The following is a 20,412-nucleotide window of genomic DNA, read 5'->3' on the forward strand; positions in this document are numbered from 1 at the left end:
ACCGTAAAAACTGCCTTCAGCTGAGTTGGTCAAAAAGTGATTCGCAGCAAAGGGGGCTCAAGTTAATTTTATCTAAAGGAACAAAAATGGTTATTTTTGGAAATGATTTTCATTTATCGATTTTGTATTACAACAGTTTTTGACTTTAATGGATTTTCGGACCGAGTGATGAGCCCGGCCTTGGGAGTGGGAGGGCTATCTCCAAAAACCATATTATAACACTCCAGATGTTACAGTCAGTAAATATGAAAATATGAGAAAAGTTAATATAATTTTTAAGTTAAGTCGAGATTAGAAAAAAAAATATCACATTGTTGTATTGTATTACTCACCTATGTTTTTATTTTTTAAGTGACATAAAAAGTTATGGTGACCTAACTCAATACAAGTTCAGTTCTGTTCCGAGCATGGAAAATCATTTTAAAGGGTGAAGGTCAGTAGTCATCAATTCAATACAACTTCCGTTCAGTGAAGTGTACGGAAAATGATTTTAAAGGGTGCGTGTCAGAAGTCAATTTTTCGATAAATGACAGCTTACCTTGACCTCTGATTATTGATTATGTCACAAGCAACCATTGATGCATTTTTTAGCCTGACTGGTTTATTCCTAGAGACTTCAAAAGGGGTGTTAAAATTTTCATTTATTTATTTTATATTTTGGTTTACCCAATTTTTTAACACTATTATTCATCGCTCAGTGGTCATCTTCTCATAATAACCCACTTCTTGCCTTACTACTACCACCACATCATAACAACCAACCTCAAAACCAAAATAAGATGATCTTGGGGGGAAAGAGTTTCGGAACCCTCTGTCAACCAACAGAGTATCTTGGTCTTTTAGATCTGGTGAAAAGTAGTTTGCGATTGACTAGCAATCAATCATAAGGGTAGCAAGCATTTATTCTTTTCCATTTAGCGCTGCAAAAGCAGGATGACCATGCGCTACATGGGAATTATATAAGGCACTAAAAACAATATGACTCGATACTGTAGGCTCTTTTATCGTGGTACAGAAACATTTTGGAGCTGGCAATTGTGCAAGATAAAATCTGAAAATGACATAGTGCCAGACAAGGCAGAAAGCAAAAACAAAAATAGTGCCTGACATAGCTGGAAGTACAAACCAAGAGAGACAAAAAATTATTTTTTTAAATCGGTTTTCCTTTCTTATTGCTGGACAAATGAGCTATTTTCCACCACTCTGACGTAAATGTACGTCTTGCCTGAAGCCATCTAAAGCAGGCCTGTCAACCCCTTCATATTCCAGAAGTGGAATCAGAAGGTCAGAAAATAGGAATTTCTTAGTTATGGATAATTCTGTATCGAAATGAACACCAATTTTGTCACCAAACGCATAAAGACAATATTCCCACACAGCTAGCAAAACTACATATCACATGTATTAGGTAAGGGAATGCTCAAATCCAATACCTTCCCACACAACTAAAGGACTAGCCAGGCCTAGGCAATAAGAGTCATCAGACTGAGACATGGACAGAGAGCTACCAAGTAAAACACAACACTGCCAAAACACCGTTTTCTCATTTTGGCCAGAAATTTTTTAACTTCAAATATCAATAAACAAAGCTAACCATCAACATGTCAAAAATTTTCAAACCTGAGATTTCTTTAATGTGTCAGGTTAAAAAAAAATCGAAATTTTGAGGAACATTTTTATTCATTGATATTAAACATTAAAAAAATTTCTTGCCAAAATGAAAAAAGGTTTTTTATGAGAGAAGAGACATGAATAGCCGAAAAAGGAATGTTAAAAACTATAGATGTTAATAGTAGTAATGAAGAAGTTTATTATCAATATTGCTGCACATGTTAACATTAAGTGTTTTCAGAACACAAACAACTCTTATCACCTATTATTTTCTGCACATTAAATTTGAGTTAAGAATTTTTACTTGAATATCTTCATATATTACAATTTCAACTTTAACCGACAAAATTTTTTAATAAAAGGTTGAGGTCGATGTGTACTTATCTGCAGGTCTGATAACCCGAATTATTATGGGCTCACTGTTGTAATGGAATTACTCTTAAACAAATGCAAAATAGTGTACATTATAACAATGTTAAAACAAGCCCATAATTGAATTCCACTATCAGACCTGCAAATATGTATGTGTCAGTCGAGGTAATGCCATACTAAAAGATTTCAAAAGATTTTTTTTTTAAAAACACCAAAACAAAAACCCACAAAAAAACTTGACCCTTGGACAACTTTAAACAAAACATGAGGATGGGATGAATTAACATGAAATCTTGATGTGCTAGTTAGAATTCTCGCCGATGATATCTATCAAGATCGTAGTATGAGGTAATGACGACTCGACTGGAGAATTTGCGTCCTGTCAAAGCAGCCTGTGCCTTTTGACAGTCGATGACAGAATTGAACTCCACAAAAATCTGAAACAAGAGGAGAGAAGAATGGAAAGAATCAATTAGATCTTTGTACAATATATATACACATTTAATATTCTTGTTTAGGAAGTGAGAAAACAAGCCATGAGTAATTTCAATATAATCTCAAAGAACTAATACTAAACATAATAAAAGTTTTTTATTCTTAGACTAATGATGGTTGGTGGTTGTAGTATTGGTGATGGTTATTGTACTGATGATGATGCTGTGGTTGTAGAAGTGGTCATCTCGCAAAATTCAAGGAGTACTCAAGGATTTTTCTCCTAAAATGAATTTCAAGGAGTTTTCAAGATTTTCTCAATAATATCAAAATCAAGGAGTTTTCAAGGAGTCCTTGAATTTAAGGAGGCCGCAAGAATCCTGAGTCAATTCTCCTTTACAACCAAAGTTGCAAATCAATATATAAAATACGAACTTTTTATACTTTTTATAGTGGATTAAATTGCCACCTGTGACACGAGATTCTTACCCAAAGACGTTTGTAGGAGTAATTAAGGTAACAAAAACAAGGAGGAATTTCTGGTGTAAAGAAGGAATTAACTTACAGTTCTTGAAATAAAGGCTGTAGCAATGTATCCAATGTATGTGAAAATAATAATCAACAATGGAATTCAACAATTAAAAATTGAAGAAAGATGCTAATCTGTTTACATTATGTTCAAAGGCTACATCACAACTATTTTGCTCATAACAAATTAAGATTAAGGCTCTGAAGGACTACATTTCTATCAGTTATGTGTTAAAAATGTATTTTAAGCTTTAGGTTCATCCTGACATAATACTGTTCTGAGACGATTGGCCACATATATGTGTTTGATCAATTGAAGCTTGTAATTGAACTAACCTTGCCGAGTCCTGGGACCTCCACACCTTTGATGGGACGGGGAATCTCCACACTTCTCACTATGCCGTACTTGCCACATTCTTCCTTGACATCCTCAACAATGTCTGTCGTGAGAAATGAACATAATTGTATTTCACAGTCAATGCCTAACTTTTGTGTTGTTGATCGGTAGATGCAATATCTTGGAATCAAGACCTAGATTAAGCCAGTGTTTCGAGTCAGTCGTTATTTAGCAACCTTTCCACAGGCCCTTTTTTTGTAAAGTTTTTCTCTGTCCACCCAGCAGAGATTGGTAGATGAGTCTGCTGTATATGGCGGAAAGTATTTTGGTAGCAATAAATTTTAAATGTCCATTTAATGCTACAAAAACCAGGATAAACTCGTGTTCAATGGAGCTCATGGCTCCGTTTTATAAATAAAAACACAAAACTCTAAAATAGTTTAACAGAGCAGCCAGATGTCTGCTAATCAGCAGATTTCTACCATTTTGATTTTGCTACACCATTTTCTGATAATCCAATAAACAGGCTCCTCTTCTTTAGGATTTTGACGGTGATTACTGCCATCATGCACATGATGCCTCTAAAAAAATACTTTGTGCTCCCGTCAATAGCATTACTGAAGACTTTTTTCTGATATTTTAACTTTACTCGGCTGACCAGAGAGACTTTTTTATGTGAAATATGTTCATGTGAATGGGGATGTTTGTATGACAGTATGATATCAAAGACTCCATTGACATGACACTGTGGAAAATTCTATCAAACATTTAGATCAAACGGATAAACTAAAATCAAATCCACTAAATAAACTCGATCAAAGACGAGGGAAGACAACCAAAAAGAAACGCGTAATAGACTATGAGAATAGATGATCAATCATAACGAAATCCCCACTGCAAGAGCCTTAAACAGCAGTAAATTTCCACATTGTGGTATAAATTTGGACATTTCCAGCCTCCTTACCTTCATACTCGTCCTCATCCTCTAGCTCTTCTGGCATGACCATATTCATCAAACACAATACTTCTGTGGCTGGGCCAGCACCTTGGTTCAGGTTCAAACCCGGGACTTGGTGGTTTACTGGTGCTTGTTGCTATCAGATTGTAAAAAAAAAAATTAATTAATAAATAAAATAAAAATTTTAATAGGGGTTCGAGTTACTTCTCACAAGAAGTCTAAACGAGAATGGAAAATGAGGCAGTTGAAAAAATAAAGATCTTGGATTTAGAGCCAAAGACAAAATAGGACAGAGGGGACAAGTTCAGAAGCAAATCAGAAGAGCAGTCTATCTTTATGTTTGAGGCCATGAAATCCTAACACCGCCAAAGGATTCCAGCAAAATTGAAAAGTCTCATTTTGTTTTACAATTACAAAATATAAACAATTTAAAGTTTCATAGAAGGGGATGATTTACATGAGAGAAAATAAATTAACTCCTGACAGATATAATATATTAAATTTGAATGATTCAATATCAAAGGAGCCACAGCTAATAGGAATAGTTTATTTATTTATTTTTCTATATTTAATTAACAAAACATTTTAAACAACTAAATATAATATGCTGGAATTTGTAGATTTTTCAAATTAAAGTAAAAATATTCATTTATAAGGTTTTAGAAGCATTTGTAATGAAGTACAATTTTCCCTTAAATTACCTTTCCCGATTGACAATGTCAGAATTCATTTATCTCCTCTAGTGAAAACAACCCATTTTGCTTTTAAGTATCAACATTTATGGTCCTCTTTTAACTTCAATCAAATACATCCACGATAGAAAATCAAATTTTATAAGAGCGATCAAAGGCAAGGATACTCACATTCTGTGCATTCTTAGCACCAACACTGGCTCTCTGTACAATGAGTTTCTTGTCCCCAAGCTGCATGCCATTTAAACCAGCACATGCCTGAAATAGTTTTGTTTTTAAAAATAAATCAAATATATTGTCACAATATTCCTTTCTCGATTAAATTCGCTATGAATTGTAAAAATAGTCAACAACTTAGTTTGAGTCTCAATAATCCCATTACAAAACAAATGAAGTCAGATGGGATAAAATCAGAGTCGCCTCGGCAATCATTTTCCAAAGCCACAAAAAAAATAAATAAATAAATAAAACAAAATGTTAAAATAAATTCTAATTTATAGAAATAGGAACACCAGTCTGAATCAATTTTGATCAATACAATATTGAAACAATAAGAATCAAAAACATTACAGTCCAATTAATTTGTTAATTCTTAAACTGAGTCAGAAGTCGGATAACATGCAAGAGTGTATGAGTAAACGTTATGTAGTGCTTTCACTAGTGTTTATCTAGTTTTTTTTTTTGTTTTTTTTTTTTTTATTCTAATAGGTTAAATTTGGAGAAAGATCATAAGGTTTATCTGTTCATATATTCTTACTTGTATTTGCTACTATTACTAAGTAACCCAATCTAACAACAAAGAAACTTTGGATTGAGTTTTAAAATTTCTTTTTAAAAACAAAAAAAAAAATTATTTTTTTTAAAACCCAGATTTTACAGATATCATTTTAAAAAACCCCAAAATAATCCTTAGTAATCTGTAAAAATCGTTCAAAATTAGCAAAAATCTTTTTTCAAAAATTTAATTATTAACATTCCTTATATTCTCTTCAACTTGTAAAAACCATTTTAGATTTAGGCATGAACCACAATAAATGTTAAGACAAAGATCTCCCAGAGCTTTAACTGAAACCTAATGATCAATTTACAATCAATACCCGTGTCACAAAATCACAAATGGAATACTTTAACTCTAACGATACAAGCCTGTGTAACAAGAAAGTATAACATAATCAAATCAATACCTGATCGGTGACAGAGACGTCTGCATATTCACAGAATGCAAAGCCCTTGGTAAGCCCAGTCGCACTGTCTTTCACCAAGTTGAATGCACTCAAAGGACCAAATGAGATCAACAATTCTTTTACCTGTGATTAAGAGTCGAGGGAATAAATTGGGGGACAGGGGGGAAGGGAAGGAGAAAGAAAAAGTTAGTTTTTTGCCCTGTTGTGAAATAACGATAACATGAACATTTAAATATAATGAGGTGATGGTAAAACACAAAAACCCATGGTGAGGAAGAAGAGAAAGATCAAGTTTCTTTTGACTAGAGCCAAAATAGTCATGGACAAAGTTACATCTATCAAGCTGACTTTACTGACTGATTATATGGCCTGGAAACACAACAACCAGATTTTAAATTCGGACATTTTACTTTTCCTTTCAGATAAGACATGGTTTTGTATGTTTTATCCATCTACATATCCTCACCACAAGATTATAACAATTATTATTTTTTGTTTTGTTATGAAAATCCAAATATAAAAGTTATAACCCTGTGGTGAAGATATATGCACATCAAAATAATGAAAGAAAAATTAACCACTTCACTCCTATGAACTTTTATCTACTTTAATAATTTTCCTTCACATAAAATGAGTAAAGATCCATTTTTTACTTGTAATCCATAGGCAGTGAAGTAATTAAGAGATGCAAGAGCCTGAGAAAGAAGAAGAGAAAAAAAAAAAAGATAGGAAAAAAAAAACAGCTCAAATATCCAAGCAAGTGACAAAACTGATGACCTTAAGCAAGGGACAAAACAATCCTTCACCACAAAAGCTTACTTACCTTGTGGATGAAAAAAAAAAAAAAAAAAAAGTTGAAGAAAAAATTTCTTAACTCACAAAACAGAAAGAACACCACACTTTAAATGTACATTAATGAATCCGGAGTTAAGTTGGGTTTTTTTTTCCACACCATTTACTGATTAAAATGAAAGCTGAGGTACGCTGGTTTCAGTGTATAATATAAATATATATAAAAGTCGGCAATAAGAAACCACTAGTGTCTGCTTTGTCTTTCCTCTGTTCGGCGACCATTTGATTCTCAATGTTAAACCTGACTCAACACTTGCCTTTGCTCTCGTTGGCCACACAAAAGTAAGATTGTAGTGGTAATAGGGGTAAGTTAAGGCACTTTCAACCTCCTTCCCTAAGCTAGGGAGTGAAAGGGAAGAAAAAAATAGAAAATGATCAATTTCTGAAATGGGCAATTTATTTTTTTTTTAATATAAAAGAAAGTGACTTCATTTACCTACAAGATTTGAAGATTGTCTGTTATACCTTACTCAACATTAGCTCCAGTTGAAAATTTTACACTTCTTAAAATGTTCAAATTTGTATAAAACCATCCTTGCAGTTAGACCGAAATCATCTCAATTCCATTGATATGGCCTTGAAATTTAAATGTTTTGTGTTGTTCGTTTCTTTTTAAAATTCAATTTTTTAAACAATATATGTTAAAAAATCAATGTTATATCATTTACTGTAAATGAGCCAAAATTATTCTTACATATTTAGCCGAGAATATTCTATTATGTTCAGAACCAATTAATATAATTACCTGACGACTCCACCTGAAACAATACCTTAAAAAAAAAAACATCCGAAAAAAAAAAAGCAAGCATATCCAAATACTTTTTTTTTTAATTCCTGAAACCAAGTCATATTATTGTGGGGCGCTTCACAACGATAATATCGATTACTTAAATCAAAAATATGGATCAAATGACATGTGGCCGTATACCAAGTGTGTTTGCATAACTCCAGCAGACGAAAACCAAGCGAGGCTTAGAAAAATATCCTTTGTCCTTTGTACCTGAACCATTGATCTTTCTTTATCAGTCAAATAAACAAACATACACACTAAGATAGTCATAACAAAACTTTACATTTTACCAAACATTCTTTACACTTTTTATTCAATTTTTTCCATCACTTTCAATACCAAAAAAATTTTTTTAAGGGAAATATCAAAATTGACTTCATTCCCAAATGAATGTCCTTCATTTTGCTATAACTATTTTAGTGTGCAACAAAGTTTCAAATCATAGCATAGTTATAATTTTTTAAAATAATATACAGCAAAAAAGAGAATAGAGACACAACAAAAATACCCCAAATTACCCATCCCCTCCTGACATACCCCCCCCCCCCCCCCCCCCCCCCCCTGAAAAAAAAAGACTCAATACGAATGACAAATCAATCAAAAAATTATTATTTGACCAACATCAAGAGGTGTTCAATGTTTCTAAATTGTTTCCAGATTCCTAATGTTGATTCATCCCTGCAAAACAATTTCTGACACTTCATTTTTAATCACAAAAAGACCATGACTTTATTAGGACTTCTTAACCCAAACAAGCTAATCCACTGATATTTACTTCCCTATTTCAAGCATTGAAAATTGCTGCAGGGACTCGAAAATTTTCAGCATTTTAAATCTAGGCATTTTCATAAGCTTTGCAAGTATATATATATATATATTTATTTCTTTTTGCAATTATGAAAACAACTCACCAGTTTCCCTAATTTATATAGTTTATTTTCCAAACTCAAAATTCCAAAGGCTAACAAAGCTTGGTTGTCTTATGAAGATTACTTTACTCCTATCGTATGGTCAGACAACGATTTTTAAACATCAGATTTAAATTTAAACCAATGTTTAAGAAATTCTATGTGAGACACTAGGAGTAAAAAAGCAGCAGCACCTCTCTCCCCCTCCCCTTCCTCCAAACCTACTGGTATGACTGAAAATTATGACCTGAACTACAGGTTAAGTAATTCCATTTTCACTCTTATCACATCCCCTACTAAGTCACCCAAAACATAAATAAAATTCTCCGAAAACCCATGCGGTTTACATACTTGGAATTTTCAGTAACTGGTTTTAAACAAAACAATATTTTTTTTGTAAACCAACCACCATAAAATATCTAATACTCACCTGATCCTCATTGAGATAACTAGGCAATCCTCCGATAAAAATTTTATGAGCCGAATCTTGAACAACTGTGGAAACAACACCTGCAACAGGGAAATATAAAATGATACAATATCACTGGAATAGTAAAACTTTAACTATTGAAATAGTAAAACCTTAACTATTAATGGCTTCCCGTTATAATAAACAACAGGAATAGAGGGTCTTCCTTAGGAATAGTTTTTCCAAAAAAAATATAAAAAAATATATCATCTCATGTGGTCTGTTAACCTATTAACGCAGATTGTCCTAGATTCTATAGCGTGAACTGACTATAACAATTGCTTATTACCCTTTTAATAAAACACAAGTTTGTCCTAAAGTTTTTTCCACTTATGACAAATCTAGCTACCCAATTCCTGTTGGTGGACAAAGGGATTACAAAAATAATAATGAACCGGAGTTTATCCCGGTTTCTACAGCATGAAGCAGACAATAGCAATTGCTTGCTATCCTTTGGATAGGACGCAAAGTATTTCCGCCAAATCTAACAGACTCAGCTACCATTCATCCAAAATCTCGACTGCACCCAGATCAATGACAGTCCCTTTGTTTGCTACCAACTGAGTTATCGGGGACCCCAACTTCCACTCAACCCTGGATCAAAAACCATTGCCTTTACCTGTAAGGCGAGTGCTCTATCTATTAGCAATCATACCCCAGATATATTTTGTAATAACACATCATCAAAATCTATAAATTTCATTTCTTGATACTTTCAATGGTCGAGTACACAAGTACAACTACTGTTCTAAAACCAAATCAAAGAATCAAGCTCCAATCAATAAGAATTGCTTTGAAGGGATTCTCGAGCATTTCAAATTTCCCTTACCCTTTCACCTCCTCCATCCATCTCCCTCAAAGAAAAGCGGGGAAATTTTTTAAAATAAAAATGTTCTAATTAAAAGACGAAAACACATAAAACTCAGGGATAAGTTTCGCAAGAGGTAAAAAAAAAAAAATTTAAAAATTAGTAATAGTGAAAAAGCATAGATAGCCCAAACACAATCCATATTTTCCAACTTTCAACATAGAGCATGTATACAGCGTCCCTAACCAACATCAACACTAAACATGTAGGAGACATGACACCTATTTGGCAATATTACAATTTTTTTCCCCAGTAGAGACCATGCCGTTAAAGGCCAGGACATCATTTTACACGTGAATAAGGCGGTGGAATACGAGAAAAAAGCATTTTTCAAAGATTCAATTATGCTTGGGAGTGGGACTCTAACCCTGAACCTACTGGTCCAAAGGTGAGTGTCATACCCCTAGACCGCATAGCCTTTTGAGAATAATTCATTTTCCAACACACAACCATTCAACTCCTAAATTTAACAAGAACAAAAAAAAAAAAAAAAAATAATTAAAAAAAAAAAACACAAGATTCATTAAATTGTGGTGATGCACATACCTGGCACAGCAAGCGAAGGATTTTCTGCCATGCCAGGCAAAGGTTTGTAATCGCTTGGCCTTCTGATTTTTAAAGGTTGCCCGTGGAAGGTGATACCGTCAAATGCCAAAGCTTGAGTCGTTTCATCCACGGATCGGAACTTGAAAAGAAAAAAAAAGAAAAAGAAAAAGAAGAAAATATAACAATAAACTTTGTAACATAATTTCAGGATGGTAGACTTAATCCATTAAAGGTTGGAATTAAAATGTATAGACTAAGACATGAAAAGTGAAAAAGCATCTAATCTTGGGGATAGGTGGAGACGTGTACAGTGCCGACCCTAGCCCATGTACATGAGTACAATGGAGAGCCAAAAAGAGTAAGATTTGTTTTTTAAATGCGTACAATTCTGCAAAAACGATAATTAGCACTAAATCGGATAATGGGCAATTAAGATCATACTAGCAATAGCATAATCAACATTTAATCAATGAATAAGTTTAAACTTTATAGACTATAGAAATATCATCAACTTCCAGATCCATGTATAAATCTGATATGACCCAGCCAGATAATATTATATTGAACTCACTTCATGAACTTCTGAGTCAAGGAACAGATATTGTTTAAGTACACACACAAAAAGTGTATGAATGCTTAAAGTGCTTAATTCAGAGAAATTTAATTATGCATATAATCATCAGCAAAATATGTACAATGAATGAAAATGCATAAAAATATGCATTATTTACGCAAGATCGGCACCACTGCTTGTCCCTTCAGAATCCTCAATGTAAAAATAAGCACAATTATTGCAATTTTTGTTTGTTTGTTTGTTGCTTTAGGTCTCTTCCAACACAATTGAGGTTATATGAGAGACCGCTGAAACAAAAAAACAAGCAATCTAACAAAAATAGTACAAATTTCAATCAAAATCATAATCTAAAGATATCATAAGCTAAATTATAATAACCAAGAACAAACAGGCAGAGGATTTACAGGAAAAAAAATATCCCCTGTCAAAAATACAATCACAAACCAAAGAAGCAGGATAGGCTAGTAAAGAGAAGAAGAAACGACATCACTATCGGATCGTACACCCATGCGAACATCATAGGTATACGATTCAAGGTGATGCTCCCATCCAACCACCCACAATTATTGCAATTCACCAGATCATGCCAGTTTATCTCAATATCTAGTCAACATATCAATACAAATAGATGGGAATTTTATCAATGATCATGGGTAGGGAAAAGGCACATAATGGAATCATGTCTTTTAGAATACTTGTAAAAATGTGGCAATTACCTCCAAGAAAGCAAAATTTTTGTCCAAGTTGATTTGAACAGCAATGACTGGGTTGCCCTCTGCTTGAGCAAGGCCTGTGATTCTCATTTGGTGGTTGAAAAAATCCATCATGGCTTCCTGTTGAAAACATTAAAAAATGCAGTATTTGTCCCAAAACATTCTATAAATGTATTACATGTAAAACTACAATCTAAAGTACAAAAGAACAAAATTCGTTATCCAAATGCTTAGAATATTATGTGTAATTTCTCTCATTAAAACATTAAAATCAAAATATATATCATTTTAAAAAATGGAGAGATTAGAACAAGCTTATGAGATTTCTCTAAAAACCAACAAACCAATTCAACCAACCCATGAACCAAATTTAACGGATGATGTGGTTATCACCTTTTGAAATTATTGGCAATATCAACTGAGGAGAAACAAAATATTATTCTACTTTAAAAATTGAAGAAAGCAAGGATGTAGCCGGGTATTGTTTAAATGCTTTTCATTGACTAAAAAAATATCTACCAAGAGCTGACTCTGATTGATAACAACAACTCTCTTAAATAAAATTACCTCTGTATGAAGTAACATCCTAATTTACTTATAGACATTCTGCATTATCATTTGATTATTTATTTACATTGGACAAGAATTTTATTATAAGTATAATCGACACATAGTCACCATAATATATCCGCTTGTTGCTCCACTGTACTTTTTAAGACTTTTAATATTCTTTGCCAATTTTTATTTAATTAATTAACATTTCATTTGCTATTTCTTTTATATATTACCAAATTGTGTAATTTTTTATTAAATTAATTAACATTTCATTTGCTATTTCTTTTATATATTACCGAATTGTGTTGTGATACAGAATTATAATTTCCATACAAGGGTGAATAAAGTATATCTTATCTGTTCTGATCCCATTAGAGCTTTGTGATTTCAATATTTCATCAATGCACAAAAATTAGATTTAATTAGAAATGGAATTTTACATTAGCTTTGTTTTGAGAGTTTACGAAAGGGGAAAAAAAATAAAAGGCATGTCTAAATATAACTATCCTAGATCCATGACAAAGCTTGATTTTAGTTATTTAATTGTAAACCTCATAGCTTGAAACGTTTTTATTCAAATAAAAAAGTATATGACTATAGATTAATACAATTGAAAGCTCTTAAACCTAATAAACGGAAATCTATAAAATAAACATGTCACAATTTTGTTTTGTTTTTTTAATCTGCCATTTTGTAAATTAACATAAGTAGACGGTACTTTTATGACTGATGATTCGAAACATTACAAAAAGGGCAAAATTTTGTTTCATCTATGAATCCACAAATAAAAGACTATTATTTTCGGTGTGCATAAATTATAAACTCTTATATATATATATACTTTAATTTTTAAAAATATTCTCTCTTTGAGAATCATTTCAACACAAGCTGAATCAATCGTTTATTTGTGAAATGAAAATGTTTCAAAGAAAGTGAAATAAAATTCTGCCATTTCAATTCAACATAAATTCTTCCCCCAAAGGAAAGTGCAATTTTCCATTCTATCAAATCTTTCCAACTGGGGAAAAAATAAAAGCAAAGCTATTTAGCTCCAAAATATAATCTCAACGACCGCTCCAACTGAGGAGAAAAGACGAGTAAATCAAATCAAACTCATCCGGAAGTTAAGACATAACTTTACTATTAAGCTGTGACTGATGATGCAAAGAAGAAAAACTGAGGAACAAAACCATAGAAACAGTATGGAAGAGAAACAGAATCTGAATCTGGTGTATGACAAGTGAATTTTTTTTTCTCTTCAACTGTGTAACTGAGGAGAAATCATTTATTCTATTCTTATTTGTTTAAAAAATATGGTATTTCAACGCACTTATTTTACGGCTTGATACATAGCTCAGGAAAATAAAACAGCGGTCGAACTGGGGATACAAACGAATATTAGTTTCGGAAGATACACAATCGAAAAATAGAACTCTATTAAGACAGCAGCGAACGACGTGATAGGGTAATTGATACCTGAGGACGCAAAGGCTCTCTGACAAATTTAACAGTTATACATGATCTCAAAGATCACCACTGACAGCATCACGGGTTATAAAAAATTGTGTCTGAGGATGCAAAAGCATTTTCTTTATCTCAAAATCAAATTCACGTGATTCTGAGGATGAATAGAGAAACAAAAATGTGTTTGTTTTTTTTCCTTTTTTTTTTGATCATTCGCGGCATTTATTGATTATATCCTTATGGCAAAATCTGAGCCAGAATCCTCTTCGTCCTGCTGTCCAGAAAAAGGAACTCACATCTGTCATGCCAAAGGGAATACCTCCCACATAAAGTCTGCGGGCCTGACGACTGAGGGAGCTGCTAGCAAAATTCAGGTTACTTTCAGGGTCGGCAGCAGGCCCGACAGAGGGAGCATTCAATGGCTGGTCCTGTGGAATTTGTCCAGATGCTAGATGTTGAGATAAAAAAAAAAAAGACAAAGGAACTAAACACATATTCAAGCAACAAAAATGTACAATTTTGCTTGGTTTCAAATGTGCCTTCAAGACTGTAGGACTCCTATCATTTAAAATGCAAACTTTTCAAGATGACCATTATAAGGTTATCATCGGCAGAAATAGCTCTGTAGACAGTTTACAACGACTGATCTTTAAAGAACAAAATAAAGACTACGACTGCCAGATAAGACAAAATTTTTTTGATTAAACTCTCCAGTTTCTGAGTCTACAGTGTTGATTGCATTATTTGATATCGGGCAAAAATGTATTGTGACACGAGAAAGTTATAACTCACGTCTGTGACACCAAAAGGAATATTTCCCACATAAAGTCGACGCGCCTGACGGCTGAGAGAGCTCATTCCTGGTACCTGTGTTACATCGGCGGTGACTACGGCAACTGGTACCGGAGCAACAGGTTCCTGGGGGATCTGGCCAGCCGCTACAACAAACAACAACATGATGACACTGATGAGTTGTTGCTCAGTTTACAAATTCATAACACGCCAATTTTCCTTACCTTTCTCTTCATCTTACGGTTATTTCCCATGAGTAATAAACTTTTAAGATCTTACTTCCCTATGAAGAAATTCAAGATTAGTTATTGATTCAAACCATAATCGTAAATGCTATCTGCCCATCACACAAACAGTTGCATTGAGTTTTTACATGACAATACAAATGACTTGACAAACCTCAAGCAAATTTAATCATGGCTGAAGAAAACCGCAATATAAATTATGGAAACACGTCGAGGGCATCCACCCTTAACTGTGCAAGCACTATGTGCAATAAAATTGTTCTTTTCGCTAATAATAAATCCCAACTCCTCCCTAGCCTTGTGACCTACAGAGACTGTCGACAATCCCCATTATTTGGTGGGAATAGTCATGTGATCTAAACACACGTGAAAAGTGTTATTATGGAAGCTGCAGTTTCCTCTTATCTTTTTTTCAAAATGACCTCTGGTAGTTAAGCGATTAAGAGTCAGGCACCCATAATAAGTATTTCTGACTCTAAAAATTAAACTCTTCAAATGCTTTGATATATTGCCAGAATAATTGCTGAAGTGATTTTAACAAACTGATATAAACAAGCTACAATTAAAAAATAATCTTTACCCTGCATGGCTTTGTACTGGGCGGGTGTGATGTGTTCATATCCAGCAGGAGGTATATCCCAATATTTGTATGGCTTTCTCTTTCTATTTTTCTTAGGTGGTGTTCGACTGAAAATAAATATTTAAAACCAAAAATTTTTTTTAAATTATTAAAATTTTTCAATACAACAAAATTACAATGGAACAACAGGTTCGGGTAACAATATTAACAACAAACATTCATTGACAATCATATTGATTAATAAAAGATCGAATTAAAAGCACTTTAACATTTTTCATGGTCAGGATTATGAATTGATCATTTACAAAAAGGTGGAAATGTGAGAAATAAATACCTGCGCGAACGTTTTGTTCTGCGCTCTCTTTCATATGATGATCGCCTTCTTTCCCTGTCCCTGCTGCGTGATCTTCTTTTGGGTGATCTTGAACGTTTCCTGTCTCTGTCTCGATCTCTTTCTCTGTCTCTTTTTCTGTCTGAATAGGAGTCATCTGAAAATATATAAATAATTTTTAGTGAGACAGGTAATTGTGACACTCTTTAGCATTGTAATGTAAGGATGATCAGTAGCCTAACAATAAACAAAAGATGTGAATATTCCCTTTCTAAAAACCTAAAATTGCAAATGCAAGATTTCCACCTTATATTTATTGAGTGGCTCACTTTGGAAATACATGCACTTCAGGGTAAAATAGGCATATTTTCAACAATTTTACCCTTAAATTTTAATCAAAGAATCAGAATTTGTCCAATTTTGGCCTCTAAAAAAATCAACATTTGTATCTGTGTCGAGTGTCAGGTCTGAAAACCGATTCATATTTATTATAATGCACGATGTAGTCTGATTGGTTAACCTCGTTTTGAAAAGGCCAGGACTAGTCCAATCGTTGTCTATTGCCAACTGTAATTAAATATAGGCATTTAGTAAATAATCATAGGTAATAATCAGATAGAAACTTTAATTTTTAAAGGCTCATATGAATAAAAACATGATTATCTACGAAATCCAAATGCAATGGCTAAAATTAATGTAGAAAATTGGCAGCAACAGTGGTTATCTTGTTAATGCTCATATTACTTGTAACCTATATAACCTGTTTCGGGTGCTTTACGGTGCATGTTTCATGCAACTATCTTAACCTCTGAACAGTGACACTGATTTTTTTCCAGATAGTAGTTTATCTGCATACTATTATCAATGCAGAATAAATTGTTTCCACGATGAGGGCAATAAGAGTATTTCAACTCAGGCTTCAATTAAGCCATAATCGCATTGATTGTCTTTAGATGATAACATTAAGATCTGGTGTTAGGTTTAAAGTAAGCTAGAATCTCGCCTTTAAAAGGGTTAAATTGAATTGATTAATTTTTTTAAATAGTACATGATACGGACACACACACACAAGACAGCGAGGTCTCATTGCTCGTATCATGGCAGCAAACCAGTTGCAATGTAAACAGATTATGAGGCTAGGTGCCCAGTTACCGTGTATGTAGACACTCTGTTTTCATTATTTGGTACCACTGAGTCATTTAAAAGGAAGACGAAAAATGATATCAAAATATCTGTCATATTCTTTTCATCGCAAAGTTATGCATCTTTTACTGAACCCCTCTAAATAAGCACAGAAATTTCTAGTCACAACTTTATGGTTAAGATGGGTCACAATTTGACTCCCACTGACACTGCTCACTAAACTTAAACTGCCAAGGTTATGGATAGACAGTAGTGTGGAGCCTGTGATGGAACTCAATTCCGTCACATTTCAGGGCACCCGCTTATAGGCTCGACATCCGGACGGTCTAGTTGCAGTCAACCTGAATTACTCTTTGCTCCCAATATGCCTCAAGAACCCCCATCAACATCATCAGGGTAGCAGCCTCTTATGGTTCACACTATTATGTTATGACGATCGACCCAATCAGCAAAGTCCGGTCCGCATTCGTGCACCGTCGCAAACCCACCTGGTAGCATCGTCACAACACACCTTTCGACTAGATGCTCTGCCGTCTCGGTTCTTGCCCACAGCGTGGACATATTGGATAGGAAGTTAGACCCCACCGATGTAACGCACGTGCCGTTAGGCAGCTCCTCGACCGAAGCCGATTCGCAGCTACCCAGTGTCTCCTCTTACTGGTATCAAAGCCTAGCAACTTCTCACCAAGCTTAGAAGAGTGTAGGTCCTCGCCCCCACGAGGGATTGAATTCGTCCAAACCGACATCCATCTCGTATGTGCAGCTCTGTCCGTAGTCAGGGATTCTGCGTACAAGGGTTGCCAGGACTTATTTCGGCTCAAAACGGGGGCACCATCCATTATGCACATGAGAGGGGTATCCCCATTCCCTCTCTCTTTGATCTTACTCAGCCAGTTTCCCGTAATCGTTTCCCTCCGGACATCGGGGGGCTGGATCGCTGCCAATCATCAGGGTGATCCACTAGAGCAACTGGCTTAATAAGATCAAAAAGAGAAGGAATGGGGATACCCCTCTCAAGCACATAATGGTCGGTGCCCCTGTTTCGAGCCAAAATAAGTCCCAGCAACCCTTGTATGTAGCTTCCTTGACTTAGGCTGAGGAGAGAGCTGCACGAGATGGAAGTCGGTTTGGCCGAATTCAATCACAATCCCTCGAGGGGATGGAGACATCAACTCCTCAAAACTGGTGGGATAAGTTGCCAGGCTTTTCCACCAGCAAGAGGAGGCATTGGGTGGCAGTGGCAGCCCAGCACCTGCCTCACAACCACATTACGCTCATTTCAACTTCATCAGACATCAGTGGGAGCTTGCCACCAGTCCAACATGTACCCCTTGTGGTCAAGAGCCTGAAACCACAGAGCATCTAGTTGAACTTCTGTGCGGTTTCGCTACCATACACGATTGCTGCCATGAGTTTGCATCAAGTCGGTTTGGACTAATTCAATCCCTCGTGGAGGCGGGAACGTAACCTCCTCTAACCTTGGTGAGAAGTTGCCAGGCTTTGATACCATACCAGTAAGAGGAGACTGGGTGACTGCAAATCGGCTTCGGTCGAGGAGCTGCCTCACGGCCAGTGCGCTTCATCGGTCGGTGGGGTCTTACTACCTGTCCAACATGTACCCGCTGTGGGCAAGAACCTGAGACGGCAGAGCATCTAGTCGAACGGTGTGTTGTGACGATGCTACCCGGCAGGTTTGCGACGGTGCACGAATGCGGACCAGACTTTGCTGATTGGGTCGATCGTCATAACATGTGGTGAGAACCACTGCTGCCTAGTGTGTGTAAATTATAAAAACAAAGCAGGGACCTCGCTCTTGTACTACTACTACTACAGTACAACTAAACCACCAATGCGGCATTAAAAAGAAAAACAAATCAATGTGGGAATATACTGCTAAGCCTAGGCCTTAACAAATCAATGTAGTTAGTTTGTGAGGTCCCCACTTAAGACTTAGAGGAATACACTCAACAAACATGTTTGGGAGGCCTTCCAAAAGCTCCTACATCCCCAGTATTCTTGTTTTTTATAATGTCATGTTCTTAGGGGGGAAACTTTCTTTTTTTGGGAGACCTTCCATAAGCTACTACATCCCAAGTATTCTTGTTCTAGTTCTAGTAGGGGGTTTGGGAGGGGGGAAACTTTTTTTAAAAGTCTTACCCCCTCCCAAACCCCCTACTAGAAATTCTAGTGTAGGGGGTTTGGGAGGGGGGAGACTTTTCTTTTTTTTTAAAAGTTTCCCCCCTCCCAAACCCCACTACTAGAACAAGAATACTTGGGATGTAGTAGCTTATGGAAGGTCTCCCCTTTTTTTTTTTAAATAAAAGTTTCCCCCCTCCACTCACTCCTAGAACGAGAATACTGGCAATACTGGGGATGTAAATGTAGGAACTTTCGGAAGGCCTCCAAACAATACAATGCATAACAAGACATTTACAAGACAAAAAATATCTCCCAAAACTATACATTTGACTTCGACTATTACTATTTCCCTCCCAGTTGGGGTATCCAGTAGCCAGCCAGGGCCAGGACAAAACCAAATAATCTCATTCCAAAATTCAGAAAGCATGTTGGAAAACAAATAGGGCAGAGACGCCAACTTTAAATTTGGCTCACAGGAATTTCAGACACCACTCATAGGAATTTCAATGCACTTCACAATAAAAAAAAAAAGTGGCCTAAATTATTAATGAGGGTTTGGCATTTTTCGCTCCTCCATCTCCTGGGCCTGCCTGACTGGGGTCGGCGTCGGGAGTCGGCGGAGTTGGAGTTGGATCCCTCCTGGTCCAGCAAGCTGGGATGAGTTAAGGATTTACTTCTTACCTAGCTTCGCGTCACCTTGGTCATCTGACATTCTGAAGTTTATTTGTTTGATAGATTGCTGTTATAAATTATTTGTAAAAGAGGTTAGTTTGTATAAAAACCAATCACGGTTTTTGCTCTTGAATTCTCCTTTCTTCAGGCTGAGCAAAATGTTGAGAATAAACAAAATGGCGTCGAATAATCTCGAAACCAGATTCTAACAGGCTTTTTACTTTCAATTTTTGTTATCATTAATACTCATTGCAAAAATAGACACATTTTTAGAAACTAAATCGAATTAAATTGTTTTAAAAGAGTAATTTAAAAAGTATGGTTTCGTAACGCTATTGTTTCTTTCATAATTAATTATTCTGAGGCTTTTTTCTCAACAATCAAATTAAAGTTGACTAAAAAGTATAGCCAAAAGAAACGGAAAGGTTCGTTTGCCACCAAGGTATAAATCAATCCATTCGGAAGGGACGCTTTAAAATTAAATTTAAAAAAAAAAAAAAAAATAAAGTATAGAAATTGTGTGCAGTTGAGCGCATAATCTAAAAACAACCCCAGCGGTGAATGGTTGCATAGCATTAAAGAGAAGTGGTGACCAAAGACACTGGATGGTCGTGTAATATCAAAGAGCATTGCCGATCTTTCTTTTTTTTCTAAATC

The 20,412-nt window shown here is 35.1% G+C and overlaps 1 protein-coding gene across 2 annotated transcripts; it reads right to left on the reverse strand.

Moving 5' to 3' along the window:
* Positions 1–1,786: 1,786 nt before the first annotated feature.
* Positions 1,787–20,148, reverse strand: LOC144972430 (splicing factor U2AF 50 kDa subunit-like). Of its 2 annotated transcripts, none has more exons than XM_078913598.1 (12): positions 19,765–20,148; positions 15,805–15,958; positions 15,471–15,577; positions 14,150–14,301; positions 11,838–11,954; positions 10,548–10,686; positions 9,095–9,174; positions 6,115–6,237; positions 5,102–5,188; positions 4,245–4,374; positions 3,280–3,383; positions 1,787–2,420 (listed from the first exon to the last, which is right to left on the reverse strand). In XM_078913598.1, exons 1-12 carry the CDS (start codon positions 19,793–19,795, stop codon positions 2,289–2,291), a joined length of 1,356 nt encoding a protein of 451 aa, XP_078769724.1. In that variant the 5' UTR covers positions 19,796–20,148; the 3' UTR covers positions 1,787–2,288. The 2 variants fall into 2 exon arrangements, with proteins under 2 accessions (XP_078769724.1, XP_078769725.1); XM_078913599.1 differs by lacking the exon at positions 14,150–14,301 and adding an exon at positions 14,646–14,791 and having other exon boundaries at positions 19,765–19,943.
* Between the last annotated feature and the right edge of the window lie 264 nt (positions 20,149–20,412).

Source organism: Berghia stephanieae, chromosome 5 (assembly GCF_034508935.2).
Source record: "Berghia stephanieae isolate SIO BIC M18660-M18661 chromosome 5, UCSD_Bste_1.3, whole genome shotgun sequence".
Taxonomy (NCBI): Eukaryota; Metazoa; Mollusca; class Gastropoda; order Nudibranchia; family Aeolidiidae; genus Berghia; species Berghia stephanieae.

Bases quoted from the DNA above. Each gene is read 5' to 3' on its own strand.
- LOC144972430 (XM_078913598.1), bottom strand. From the start codon at position 19,795: ATGTCAGATGACCAAGGTGACGCGAAGCTAG. The intron at 10,687-11,837 runs GTAATTGCCACA...TTTCTTTTCAAG, and splicing joins AAAATTTTGCTTTCTTGGAG to TTCCGATCCGTGGATGAAAC. The intron at 6,238-9,094 runs GTGAGTATTAGA...TCTTAATCACAG, and splicing joins GTTATCTCAATGAGGATCAG to GTAAAAGAATTGTTGATCTC.